This window comes from Triturus cristatus, chromosome 3_1, assembly GCF_964204655.1.
Source record: "Triturus cristatus chromosome 3_1, aTriCri1.1, whole genome shotgun sequence".
NCBI lineage: Eukaryota > Metazoa > Chordata > Amphibia > Caudata > Salamandridae > Triturus > Triturus cristatus.
In genome coordinates this window covers 446,269,114-446,283,565 of record NC_140583.1, presented here as the reverse complement: position 1 = coordinate 446,283,565, position 14,452 = coordinate 446,269,114, and the positions used below count along the sequence as shown (strand labels likewise).

The 14,452-nt window shown below is 51.0% G+C and overlaps 1 protein-coding gene across 2 annotated transcripts in view; it reads right to left on the bottom strand.

Moving 5' to 3' along the window:
- The window catches only part of TRPM7 (transient receptor potential cation channel subfamily M member 7), a 2,096,104-nt gene that overhangs the window by 408,956 nt on the left and 1,672,696 nt on the right, over nt 1-14,452 (bottom strand). For both annotated transcript variants that reach the window (XM_085644243.1, XM_085644244.1), the window contains exon 29: nt 4,853-4,923. In XM_085644243.1, the coding sequence (XP_085500369.1) occupies nt 4,853-4,923 (71 nt within the window). The remainder of the gene's footprint in view (nt 1-4,852; nt 4,924-14,452) is intronic.

Genomic DNA, 14,452 nt, shown 5'->3' with positions numbered 1-14,452 from the left:
CAGAGCGTTGTACTCGAAGTCGTCGGACTTCACCCTTACAGGGCCCACCAGAGTGGCCGTTCATGTATGGAAGGTGGCGACGGACTCGCTGGGCTGGAAGGGTAAGCTTACCCTTGCCACCCCTCTGTTTGACTCCGATATTCTAGGGAAGCTTTGGCATACAAAAGGGTTCGAGAAATGGGACCTGATTGGCATATCCAGGGTTGGAGACCTTTTGGTTAAGGGTAGGATAAAGTCATTCGAGGAGTTGCAGAAGGAATACGAACTGGGGAGCACGGAGTTCTTCCGATATGCTCAAGTGCGCCACGCCTTGCGGTCAGTCCTTGTAGAAGGGGAGAAGGTGCCCGAGTCCTCTCCGTTGGAGGACCGGATCCTGGATGGCCATATGCCAGAGAGCACGATTTCGCTCATTTATAAGAAACTTATTAATGTTCGGGCGGATCTTCTTCTAGGGTTGCGCGATCAATGGACCAGGGATGGCCTTGAACTAGATGATGAGGATTGGCAGTATGCAGTTTCTTCTCCCAAAGAGGTCGCTATCCCCGCGCGCCTGCGGCAGGTGCAGCTTAAAATACTCCATAGGGTCTATGTGACAGGGCCCAGGTTGGTCCACATGGGTTTCTCTGAGGAGGGCTTATGTAAGAGAGGCTGTGGTATGGTGGGTCGCTTCCTACATATTATTTGGGAATGCGGTGCGATTATGGAGTTTTGGAGGCGAGTCCACGAGGTGATGGGGGAGGTGACGGGAATTGCCATGCAGCCTGAGGCGCGGTGTTGTCTCCTGAATGTCTGGAGTCCTACTGACCACAACGCGGCACAGACTCAGTGGGTGACCCTAGGGAACATGGTAGCCAAGCGCGATATTGCTCGGCTGTGGGGCTCTAATAGGCCTCCTACCTTGACAGCGTGGATGGAAAACATGGACTGGAGCATGTTTAGGGAGAAGACAGCGTATTGTGCTCGAGGGCGCCCTCGGAAATGGCACTCTGTATGGGGGCCATGGAACCAGTACAGAGGGGACATATGCCTGCCCCCAGACCCGGACCCGCCTGAGGAGTAGCTTTCCCCTTAGCTTTCTTTCCGGCTTTGAAGTTCTTGCTGATATGTGTTTGTTTTCTTCAGTCTCTGCCTTTCCCTCCTTTCCCTTACTATAGACCTGTGTCTGTTGGACGGAATGGGGCTCGTCCCCCCTGATGGGAACCTCTTTTGGTGCTTACGGTACTTAACGCCTTGTTTGTGTTTTAGGGTTGGATTTATGTTTATTCAAAACAGAACCTTTGACTCTCCTGTCAGTAAAATGTGGACGCAAGCATGTGTTGAGTCTCTAAAGCTGCCGTACCTCCGGGTTGTCGGCTGAATAGCTGTGTCACTGATTTAAAATAAAGGTTTAAAAAAAAAAAAAAAAAAAAGGGGGTGTCTCCTATATGCATTCTGAGTGCTGTCATGTCCTTGCAGGACAGAGTCGCTAAGGCTACCTATGGCACCACCTACCTACATTTTTCGACTCCAGTCTTGAGTGGGAGAATTCAAAACGTAGGACTCTGCAGGTAGACCTTTCCATCATAGAGCATTAGCTTCCGAGACATTAAAGGATGAGAATCCTTTAGGGAGGAATGCTGGGCACATGTTCTAAATGTGCCTTTATGACCAAACAGTGTAGGGGAAGAACCTGGTGGAGGAAAAAGATTGCAGCACTGTTTAGGAACACAGGGCATTCCAAAGGTATTCCTTTCCAAACGTAATACCCCTTCATACCCAAAGCCCCTGCTAGACACAGACCAGGTGTGTGACTGACCTGTGCCCTGGGGTGCTCCGACTTTGTAGCTGGCAACATAGCTGGCAACATAAAGAAATAAGTGGGAGCTGTTAGCAGTGGAGACAATTGCCGTTTCCACCTCAATTCCTGGTGATGTGTACAGCAGAAAATGGTGTCCTGCACTTGAAATGGGAGAAAGCTAGCAGATTGTGATGAAGAGAGATGGAAAAAGCAGGACCTGAAGTTCAGGAAGTATCAATGCAGGCCATAAGATTTATAATTAAATGTCTATCATTTTCTCTGCTGGGAGAAGTGCTTCACTTTTATGAACTTTAAAAGTGGTGAGAGGGAATAGGAGACATCTGAAAATGTATGAGCAACTGAAATCAAACAACTAAATTCCATGGATCTTGAAGATGTTCCTTTTCTACAGTCCACAGACTATTACTTCAAGGGTAAGTTTTTCAGAATTGACTTTAGACTTCCACATCGAATAATATTCCTGCCCTCTTTCTAGAAGAGAAGCAATTTCCTTTGTTCCTTAGGTCAGAGGTGATTAAGCCTCCTTTAAGAGTTAGCAGAGTGGGGGATGGGAATAACCTTAGTTCTGGACAAAAGGAGAAAGTAGAATATCACACTTTTTCTTTAGAGGTCAAGCAAAAAAAACAGTAACTATTTGAGGTTGTGGACAGATTCAAGTGAGTGGGGACTTACTATGGGCCTGGGAAGGTAAGGAGAGGTTTTAGACTTTGAAATGTGAGTAACATCCAATGCCGAGAATCAAACAACACTCTGAACAAGTCTGTGAGGGATAGTTTGAGACTGAAGTACTGCCGCTGTAAAAGTCATCGAAGGTTCAAATATAATCCACGTGGAAATACTGTCATTCCGTTCAACCATTTAATCAAAACAGACATCTTAGTGTGGAAAAATGTGCACTAAGCTTTGAGAGCGATCAGTGCAGAGGTAAATCAATATTGAGCGGGATTCAACACCAATGCGTACTTGATGCTTACAAAACGTTCTACACATCTAATGTATTGGTACACATCATACAGTTCTACATATAATCCAAATAACATTTTAGGATCAATAATCGTTTTTTCTAGTCTACAAGAATATTCTGTAAACAAATTCCTACATGAATAAAATAATCTAGTAACACAGGACGTACGGGCTAAAAGAGATACCTAAGCAGATGTTTTACTAGTAAGAGCACTCCAGAAGCCAGAGGTGATAAAGGGATTCCGAAGAGAAACATAAGCAAACATCACAGATGTTTAAAAAGCAACTAGGGCTGTTTCATGGAAGTGCCCCGGGAGCGCAACGGGCATTAGCGCCCTCTTTGTGCACCCACGGGGCACTTTGGTATTACAGAATGGGCCACAGATGTTTGTGCTTGTGTGTAATACATATAGCGCTGCCACACATAGTGCCATTGCTATCTTCAGAGGGTGTACCCACATTTGCATGTGGCTTGGCCCCATTCAAATGAGGTGATCCCTTTGCCTCTGCACCAGCGCCATATTATAGACGCGTTTAGAAAAAAGCAATGGTTCAGAGGTGGCCCTTAGGGTTCATATATGTAGTTAGTGCTCCCAAAAAGGGACACTATCAGGAAAAACTTTTCAATGATATTTAATCACGTTGGGAGTATCTAATGATGTACAGGGGCAAAAATGTCTTGTAAGGCATTTATTACCAAAACACAGTTGAAAATACTTAAATAGTATTCAGGTGCTCACATATAAGTGAAAAAAGCGTGCAGTTACAAAGTGAGGATGAGTTAAAATCTTGACATCGCATTGGCAACAAGAAAAATGGAACTCCACACGATTTAACAAAATGTAAGGAGTTCCTGTTGTAGGGGGGGGAGGGGTCGATGGCGTTTCAAACTCATGACATGGAGATCATCTTCAGGACTATGGGTGAGCAGTCTGAATTATTCCCAATGGGTGGAGGCACAATGGCAGCGGGGTCAGTCACAGCGGATAATCAGTGGAATTAATTCTGAATTATCCCAGAGTAGGGCATCGATCAGAATTGATCCTGCTAATTATGTGGGAAGTTGGTGTCCAAAACGAGCCCAAAGGGGAAAAATTGAGATTGAATTATCTCAAGGTAGGTCAAAGTCTGGATGGAAGCTGGAGCCCAATTCGCGACCAGAGGGGGATGTTGACCTGGAGTTACACTTGACAACATATAGAGCGGGTAATTATTCGCCTCTATGAGGAGTTCGCCTTATTGCAAGAGCAGTCGCTGTACTTAATGAGCCGCAGTGGACGTATTTAATTAGGAAGCCAGTTCCACAGTTAAATCTCAGCCGGCGCTCGGGACGTGATCTGTGCGACTTAGTATTATAGACACGGGCGCAGATGCAACCAAGCTGTAGGTGTGCCCCCTGGAGAAGGGAAAGCGGGTCCTGGTGGACCCCAGACATCGCCGTGCAGCCATGGGCAGTCACTCACTGCACCCTCTTGAAAGAGTATCTTTCTCATCTCTTAAAAGTGCAGGCAGGTTGCCACCTGCAGAGTGAAACACAAAGGAGCTGCTTCAAAGTCGCTCTGTATTTCACTTGAATGCTTTGCCTCCAGGGCAGCATGAACTTACAGTTGCCCTGGGGGCAGCGCATTCTATGTTATTTCCTGTTTGCGCCCAGCGCACCCGTTTTAAGGTGCACCGTGGTGCAAAAGAGAATAGTGTACCCTATCCATAATACAGCCCCTGGTGGTTATACTTTCACTGCATATCTTTTAATCTATTTATTGAAAAGATGATGCAAAATTAGATCAAAAAAAGAAAGCACAATATTTGTAAAAGAAACCTAATATTGACAATCAACGACTGTAGAGAGGTGGAATTGGTGATGCAAAAATTCGAGTGGCTGATGTAAAACAAGTAAACAAAGCTGGCCCTCTAATGCATGACAACATACTAAGAAAAAAACTAATAAAAGAACGTTTTTAACACTTTACTGAAGTACAACTTGACAATTTAAGCTGTAAGATATTGCAACACATACTACAGCAGATCAGGAAAAGCAGGTGGAAGGACTGGCTAACGCAAGCTAGCTGTAAAAGTTTGTTGTATACAAACCGTTAATAGAGATCCTTTGGGATCTTCCTGATTACTCTCATCAACATTTGATGTTCTTCTACTGCTTTGTGCTGCAGAAGGATACAGAAACTAGTGTTATCACAATAGGTATGGCTCAAAGCAAAATTCATTATCAATAACTACTAAAACATTTAACAGTCTCGAATTGGCAACATCTAGGTTGTTGAACCATAAATTGCATCTAGTAAAACTGAAAAGGTCACAGTTACAATAAAAGCAGTAAAGCTAACACTTTAAAATTGTAAAGTCAAATAACAGACAATGACACTACGTTTGTTGGGAAGAACAAACTACTTATCTTTGGTAATGCCCTTTCTTGTCAGACTCAAACCGCAGATTCCTTAGCTTTTGAATATTACCTAGGCATCACAATGAATACAAGAAACTTTTTCAGCAGTACCTCTGAACACCGGTAGATGGTGCTGTACAGCGTCGCACTGACGCTGTTCCACTCCAGAAATGACGTGCCAAGTCCACTCCCGCGCATTGACGTACATCTTTTGTCCCCCTAGATACAGAGTCCCAATAACATATTTGTTGCGACCAGTATGCAGATTTCTAGAAACGAATATTGTCTAATTCACAAACGAGGGAGAATGGAAGTATTGGTGAGTAATCTGCGGTTCGAGCCTTTACCAGAAAGTGCGTTACTAAAGATAAGTAACTTGTTCTTCTGATACAGTCCTAACCGCATAATCGTCACCTGCTGAAAAGATACCGAAGCAATACCTAGTTTGACGCAGGTCTATGAATGAATTCAAGCCAGGAAGGTCTGCAAAAACCAAAAAGGCAAAATGCCCTCAGAGCGAACATAGATGTTTAGACAGTAGTCTTTTGCAAACATTTGTATTGGCACCCACAAAGCTGCCTATCAGATGTCCAGGACAAAAACTCCACGTGCTGACGCAGTGGTAACAGCTTTGGCTCTGACGGAATGAGCATGCAGCCTTTCTGGAGGGTGCTTTTTGGCTAATGCATACCTGATCCAAGAGGAGACGGTCCTTTTCTGCATGGCCTTGCCTTTATTTGCTCCAGTGAGGCCCACAAAAAGTGGATGGTTCACCCATTGTTCTCTGGTATGATTGATGTAAAAGCTCAGTGTTCTTTTGGGGTCCCTCCTCCTCCTCCTCAGAGGGGTGGGGGGGAGCAAAGAACACCACTAAAGTGATATTTTGACTGACATGGAACAGGTTCACAACTTTCAGGAAGAAGGAAGCTTATGTCCACACAACCAGTCTGGGAAGAAGGTGGTATACAGTGAGTTGACACAGAGTTTCATGCTGCATTCACCCGCTGCGCCAATGTTATGGTGACAAGAAACACTGTCTTGAGGGTGAGAAGCTGCAGAGGCAGCCGTAAAGTGTCTCCGAGTGCACATCAAATATGTGGCATGAGAAAGGGAGAAAGAGGAAACAGATGTTACAAACCTTCCAAAACAAATCACAAAAGGTGGTTTAACCCCTTCGATGCTCATGACGGAGCGGTTCAGTCATGAGCATCGGTTACGCTGTGCTTATGACGGAACCGCTCCGTCATGAGCACAACCTCTGGGGGAAGCGCTTGCGCTCCCCCCCTGGGGCATCGATCATGCCCCCACCGAGGGGGATGGCAGCGGAAGAGTTTCCGCTGCCACCCCCGAGCCCCCCCACGCTTCCTGGTGACGTCAGCGCGCGCCGACGTCATCAGGAAGCGCTGGGACGCCCGGAAGCCATTTGCTTCCAGGCATCCCAGCAGCATGAAGAGGTATGTGGAGCCCTCCGGTGGGAACGCCGGGGCCACGGCGGTGATTTTCAAAGTATTGAGGCATCGGGGGAGAGGAAAGAGTATTTCCTCTCCCCTGACGTCTCAATACAGGGCATTCCTGCAGCACGATCGCGCACAGCGTCGCGATCGTGCTGCAGGAATGCCATCACTAGGCACCAGGGATGCGTTTTTGTGATAAAGGAAGCGACCCCTTGGGCAAGGGTCGCTTCCTAGGCCCCCAGTATGTGAGCAAGACTTTTCTGCCCCCTCTGGGGGCAGATCGGTTGAATTTTTTTGCCGTTTCCGCTCCCAGGGGGGGGGGGGGCAGAAGAGCCCACTAGACACCAGGGATCTGTCTGATAATGTAGGAAGCACCCCTTGGGCAAGGGTCGCTTCCTAGGCCCCCAGTATGTGAGCAAGACTTTTCTGCCCCCTCTGGGGGCAGATCGGTTTAGTTTTTTTGCCGTTTCCGCTCCCAGGGGGGGCAGAAGAGCCCACTAGACACCAGGGATCTGTTTCATATTGTAGGAAGCGACCCCTTGGGCAAGGGTCGCTTTCCTGGGCCCTCAATTTTAATTGAAGACTTTTCTGCCCCCTCTGGGGGCAGATCGGTTTTATTTTGTTCCCGTTTCCGCTCCCAGGGGGGGGCTGAAAAGCCCACTAGACACCAGGGATGTGTTTGTTATTGTAGGAAGCGACCCCTTGGGCAAGGGTCGCTTCCTGGGGGCTCAAATATTTTTCAATACTTTTCTGCCCCCCCTGGGGGCAGATCGGTCTTTTGTGTAGCCGTTTCTGGTCCCAGGGGGGGCAGAAGAGCCCACTAGACACCAGGGATGTTATTTTTTTGCGTAAAGGAAGCGACCCCTTGGGCAAGGGTCGCTTCCTGGGGGGCCAATTTTTTTTCAAGACTTTTTTGCCCCCCCTGGGGGCAGATCGGTCTTTTGTGTAGCCGTTTCTGGTCCCGGGGGGGGGGGGCAGAAAGCCCACTAGACACCAGGGAATTAGTGTAAATAAAATAGAAGTGACCCCTTGCTTCCAGGGTGCAATTTTTTATAATATGTATTTGGCCCACCCGCCCCGGGACAGAGTAGCCTTTTTTTTTCCTGCTGTTTTCTGCTCCACCTTGCACACAACCCGATTGACCATTTGGGTAGTGACATAGCATGTTATAATGTTTATTGTTGTATGTTTTGTGAATTGCAATTGTAATGTTTATTTTTTACTTTTTTGTTCTAGGTGAAGGCGTTTGCTCTTTTCAGTTTGCCGTTTTGTTACTGGTGGTTCTGCTGTTTGTGTAGTTTGGTAAGAGACTTTTTTTTGTACAATATAAATGTGTTTGATTTCTCTGCATGAATTTTTTTTGCAAATGGTGTAATAATAGCAGTATGTTTGGTTTTTGAGTGTCAAAAACGTTTTGCATTGGTGCTCGATGTGTATTTTGTTGTCTTGTGAGTAATTTGTTTTTTTTTCTTCTTTCTAGTTGGATATCGTTGGTTTTTGCTGTGTCACTGCAGAGTTGGTTTCTGGTGAGTGCAGCTGTCTCTTGTAATTGAATTGTATAGTTTTTGAGTACATTGATCTTTGTGATAAAGGTACACATTTCTTTACTTACTTGGTTTGCACATTGTTGGTTGTTGTTGACTTGTTTGTGCAGTCTTCTATCTTAGTAAGTATAATGGCTAGCCGCAGGATTACTGCTCAGCAGGTTGTTGGTTTGCTGTTTGAGTCTTCCTCTGACCATGGTTCAGAGACTGACTCTGCATCTGAGGGAGAGGAGGCAGGGGACGATTCTGGCAGTTAGTTTTCTCTCCGTATGGAGTCATCGGATGATGAAGATACTCTTAGTGCGATGAAGTGCCTGTGTTAGAGGAGGAGACTGATGTGCCGATAGTGCGGCAAGAGGCTTCTGGGCTGCAGCCTGCGGCTGCAAGGCTTCCCGTTGGTGTAGTGCGGCAAGAGGCATCTGGGCTGCAGGCTGGGGCTGCAAGGCTTCCCTTTGAAAGTGATGACCTCTGGGTTGCCCCTGGCATGGTGCAGCCGGCATTGCCAGAGTTTACTGGTGTTCCAGGATCTAGAGTGAATACTGAAAACTTTTTGCCGGTACATTTTTTTCAGTTGTTTATGGACGATGTGTTTTTGGCAGAGATTGTTGAGCAGACTAATTTGTATGCCGAACAGTTTTTGAGGGACAACAGTGCCAGTCTTAAGCCACACTCTAGAGCTACCCAGTGGACTCCCACAAATCTTGAAGAGATGAAGAAGTTCTTGGGTTTAACTTTGTTGATGGGCTTGCTAAGGAAGCCATCAATGGCTTCCTATTGGTCTAGCAGTCCCTTGATGGCAACGTCTATTTTTCCGTCAGTCATGATCACTTTGTTTTTTTTTTTTTTTCTGAAACCGTTTATTACAATCTCAAATATATACAGGTATGGGCCTACAACCTTCCGGCCGGCCGCTAAAGTGACAGAAATAAATGACATATATACAATAAGGCACTTGGCGTTACAGAGACGCTAAAGCAGGAGGTATCAACAACGTGGGCCACATGACTCTGAGCCCACAATACGGTTTCGTTTTATACAACACAACAACATAAAACCACACCCGCAAGGCAACCCATACACTAAAATCGAAGGAGGGGAAGGGGAATAGGTCCGGGACTGGGAAAACACTGTGCCCGGGATTGAGGGAGGGGGTCATCTAGGGGGACGGAGCTGGTGAAGCGGGAGGCAACAATGGCGGCTCGCAAATACCCCCGCGGTAGGCGTTCCAGGGGCCCCACACCTTCAGCCACGCCCCAGGCTTACCCCGCGCCACATACACCACCTTCTCTCGGAACATGCACCAATCCATGTGTTCTTTCCAGGCCGACACTGCCGGGGGCCTCTGGGATCCCCACAGTTGAGCGATGTCACGTTTAGCAATCATATAACCCAGCGTCACCCATCGCGTCTGCGGAACCGAGTAGTCGGTCGGTTCCCACACATTCAGCAGGCATCTCCTCGCTTCAGGCACCAGCACGACATGCGTAACCGCTCGCAGGACCTCATGCACACCACGCCAGAATCGCTCCACCCTCGGACATTCCCACAGAATATGTAAAAAAGTCGCCATAGCACCGCACCCACGCTTACACAGTCCATCCTCGGCATAGCCCATACGCAGAAGCCCTGGCCCCGTCATGTACACCCGGTGAAGTATCTTAAGCTGGACGAAGCGAAGGCGAGCCGGGATGGCCACCTCCTTCGGGGAGGCCACCGCGGAAATCCAGTCCTCGTCGTCCAGCTCCAACCCATCGGCAACCCAAGCCTCGCGGAGCCCAGTCAGTAAGCCCGAGCGGTCATTAATCAACTTCTTGTAGATGAGGGAGATCGTGCTGTCCGGAACGTGGCCATCTAGCACTCTATCCTCCAGTGGGGAGGACTCCGGGATGGCGGCCACGTCTGGGAAGACAGAACCCAGTGCGTGACGGACCTGCAGGTATCGAAAGTATTCACTGCCCTGCAGCTGAAACTCCGCCTGCAGGGTCTCGAATGTTTTGAATCCTCCCCTCGTCCAGAGATCCCCCACTGTACTAATGCCTATCGTGTCCCACCTATCGAAGCCCTTCGAGGTCCATAGGGAGCCCAACCTCTCAGACGCCCGGGTCAAACGGTCCTTCCATCCCATAGCTGCATTGGCCGCGTGCCATACTCGCACCATGACACGCGTGGGTCCCGTCAGGCGGGAATCGGGCACGCTAGTGTAGAGCGCTCGATTGTAATCGCCACCGGGCAGGAGCGTCTTGTCCATTTCAAATGCCGGGTTTAAGGCGGGCCCGTAAAGGCCGTGATTAATTGCAGCTAATTGGGAGGCCCAGTAATACCGCTTAATATCCGGGAGGGCAATCCCTCCGTCATACCACGGGAGCGTCAACTTTGCCAGGGCTATACGCGGCCTCCCGTCCCAGAACAGGCGGCGCTGCCAACTCTCCACCTCACGGAAGTAGCGCGCCGGGACCAGGTCCATCGAGTTCTGGAGAGCGTACAGAAAGCGCGGTAATGACATCATCTTGAACAATGCCGCCCGGCCGAGCGGCGAAAGCGGCAAGCGCCGCCAGCGCGCGACGTCCTCCTTCAAGCGCTGGAGGGGGGGAAGCAAATTCCGCTCGTAGCGGGCCACCGGGTCCAGCGTAATATAGACGCCCAGGTAACGAAACCCCTGCGAGGCAATCTGGATCGAGCAGCCCCGCGGGAGAACAGGAGCCTCCCCGGAAAGCACATAGACACAGGATTTAGCCCAGTTGATGACAAGACCTGAGTTACGGCCGAAGGAGCGCAGAACATCGACCAGGACAATCAGCGATTTACGCGGGGAGGCTAAGTACAACAGGATGTCGTCGGCGTAGAGGGACACGCGGTCCTCATACTCAGGGGTCCAACGGAGACCACGGATAGAAGGGTGCCACCGCTGCCACTCCGCCAGGGGTTCCAAGGCCAGTGCAAACAGGAGCGGCGACAGGGGGCAACCCTGTCGCGTGCCCCGTCCCAGCACGAATGGGGCCGAGACTCGACCATTCACCACCACCTGCGCCAATGGGTCAGAGTACAACAATTTGACCCAGCTGATGAATCCCGGGCCAAATCCAAATTTCGCCAACATCGCCCAGATGTACGGCCACTCGAGCGTGTCAAACGCCATGGTGGCGTCCAAGGACGCCAAGATGGCCGGCTCCCGCACGAATGGAACACGCGCGAGCACCCCGTGCAAGCGCCGCAGGTTAAGGGCCGTGTTGCGATGGGGAATAAAGCCGGACTGGTCTTGGTGGACCAGATCGCCCACCACGCCGACCAGCCGGTTGGCAAGCACCTTGGCGAGGATTTTAGGCTCCGCATTTAAGAGCGAGATCGGCCGATAGGATGTAACCCGGTCTCGCGGTCTCCCCTCCTTGTGGATAACCACGATGGTAGCTAGACGCTGGTCCGGCGGGAGGGAGCCCCGCGAGTGGGCCGCAAGGAACATCGCGCGGAGGTGAGGCGCCAGTACATCCGGTCGCAGCTTATACAATTCAATAGGAAGGCCATTCGGGCCCATGGCCTTGCCCGAGGCGACCGAGCGTATGGCGAGGGCGATTTCATCCGAGGTGGGAGCGGCATCCAACGAATCCCTGTCCTCCACTGAAAGCGAGGGCAGCGCGATGTCCCGCAGCAGGGCATGGGAATCCTCCTCCGAGCAGGGGGAGACCGGAGAATATACCTCGCGGAAATAATCCGCGAAGCAAGAAACAATGCCTTCCGGCTCAGTAATTCGTACACCATCCATCCTCTCAATCAGCGGGACCACACGACTAGCTCTCTCCTTCTTATCCAACCACGCAATCAGTTTGCCAGCCTTATCACCCACATCGTACAGTCGCCCCTGTTGCTCTCTGCCAAGGCCCCTGGCCGCCTCCGTGACGAGGGCCCTATAGGCCGCCTGCTTAAGGTGTAGGACATACAGCGCCGCGTCAGTCACCCCACTCCCCAGACCACCCTCCAATTCAGTAATTTCGGCCTCCACCCGGGTCACCTCCTCCTGTGCGCGTCTGCGGGCATGGGAGATAAAGGAGAGGGCCTCCCCTCTGAGAACTGTTTTGAAGGCTTCCCACAGGGAGATAGCCGACGGGACGGACCCCACATTCTCCTCAAAATACCGTTGCAATGATTTAATCAGGTCAGCACGAATAGTGGGGTCACGCAGGTACCAAGCATTGATTGGGGCTACCCTGCCCTCTCCCCTCGGGAAGACACCCAAGTGCAACAGGAGCGGGGAATGATCTGAAATACCCCGCGCCAGATGGCGCACCTCTCCCAACCTCCCAGCATAGGCCGCAGGGACAAGGACATAATCAAGCCGCGAGAGGCTACCATGGGCACCCGAATGGAAGGTGTACTGCAGCTGGGTGGGATGCTTTAAACGCCAGCAGTCCACCAATCCCAGTGTGTCCAAAAGGCCCGCTAACCACGCCTGTGCCCGGGGGAGGTCCCTAGGGGGATGACGATCCATAGTCCCAGAAGCCACCGCATTGAAATCCCCCCCAACCACCAGAAGCCCCCCCGGGAGGTCAAGGAGGAGGCGTCCCAGATCTGCAAAGGTGGTGGACTGTAGCCCCGGTGGGACGTACACAGAGACAAAGACAACTACCTTGCCCTCCATCCTCCCCACCAAGACAGTGTAGCGTCCCCTCTCATCATGGCGCACCTCGTCTATTTCTAGCGGGAGCGAGGTCTTGACCATGATGCCCACCCCCCGTGAGCCTGATGTGAAGCCCGAGTGGGCCACCAAGCGAAAGCCACGGCGATTCATGGCACAAAAGGAGTTACCAATAAGGTGTGTCTCCTGCAGAAAGACCACATCAGGCGAAATCCGTTTCAGATACTGCAGGACCACACCCCGCTTGATCCTATCACCCAGTCCGTTAACGTTCCAGGACAACAAAGTCAAATCCCTACCCCCCATCACATAACGAAGCCATCATTTGTCCCCCCCAGAGCATCTCAAAAACAACAATACAATAACGGGTTTGCCTTGCGGTAGAAACGAACCACACCCCACCCCAACCCACCCAACCCAACAGAACTCCCCCCACCCTGCACCCCTGCATGAGCCCAAACAGCCCCCCCCAAAGTGCAGTGTGCCTGTCGCCCCATAGATAAGAAAACTAACTAGTCCCCCAGAGGAGGAGGGAGATCCCCCAAGAGACCCCACACGACCTCCACAGGAGGGGAACTTACCCTAACAGTCAATAGTGACAACAACGCAGTCCAGAGCAAGGCCTACCATTAGTCCCTCAGTCCTGGTCCGGCGGGCCCTCCCCACCAACCGCACCCCCCCCACCCCCCCGGCCCCGATCTCCGGGCAAAGTGTCTAGCCAGTCCCCGGCCACCTCGGGTCGATCAAAAAAGTGCGTGTGGCCATCCACCTCCACTCTCAGCTTAGCTGGAAAAAGCATAGCATATTTGAAATTCAGGTCCCTTAGGCGACGTTTAACTCCAAGAAAGCTCAGTCTCTGCTTTTGGACTGCCGGAGTGAAGTCAGGATAGAAATTGATGTCCATATTATCAAGTTTGACCGGCCCTTGTAGCCTGGAAGTCTGTAGGATAGCGTCTCTGTCCCGAAAATTGAAGATCCGGGCGATGAGAGGCCTCGGAGGGGCTCCAACCTTAGGCCTACCCCCGGGGACCCTGTGGGCACGCTCCACCGCAAAGAATTTACTCAGCCCCCGAGGCTGGAGATGGGTGAGAACCAGGTCCTCAACAAATAGATCCGCCGCCTCCGCCTCGCGTCCCTCCGGCACCCCGATAATGCGGACGTTGTTCCTCCGGGCCCGACGCTCGGAATCCTCCAGCCGACGATTCATCAGGGCGCTCGCCTGGCCAAGCCTGCGCACCTCCTGTTGGAGGGCCGCAACGTCCGTTGTGAGGCCCGTGGTAGAGTGGGCCAAAGAGTCGACCCGGTCAATGGTTTTAGACAAATCAGCCCTCACGAGGCCCACGTCCACGAGGACCGAGTCAATCTTCTGCGCCAGAGTGTCGAAGCGCTGGTCCACCGAGGCCTTCATCTCGGCGGTGGCGCCCATGACGTCTCGGAGGGTCAGGTCCGTGGGCAGAGCGGAAGCATCAGTCGGGCCCGTAGGGGACCTACGCGGCGCCTCTGGGGATCCCTTCTGGAGGGTGTAGCGGTTCATACTGTTGGATTGCTGGGCCGCGCCACGGCGGGTCGATTTTATCTTAGCCCGATCGCCATCTTGTTTTGTGGACATGGTTTCAATCCCCAAGACGAGTCAGTCTCCTCAAGAAAGGGGGGGGCCGACAATCC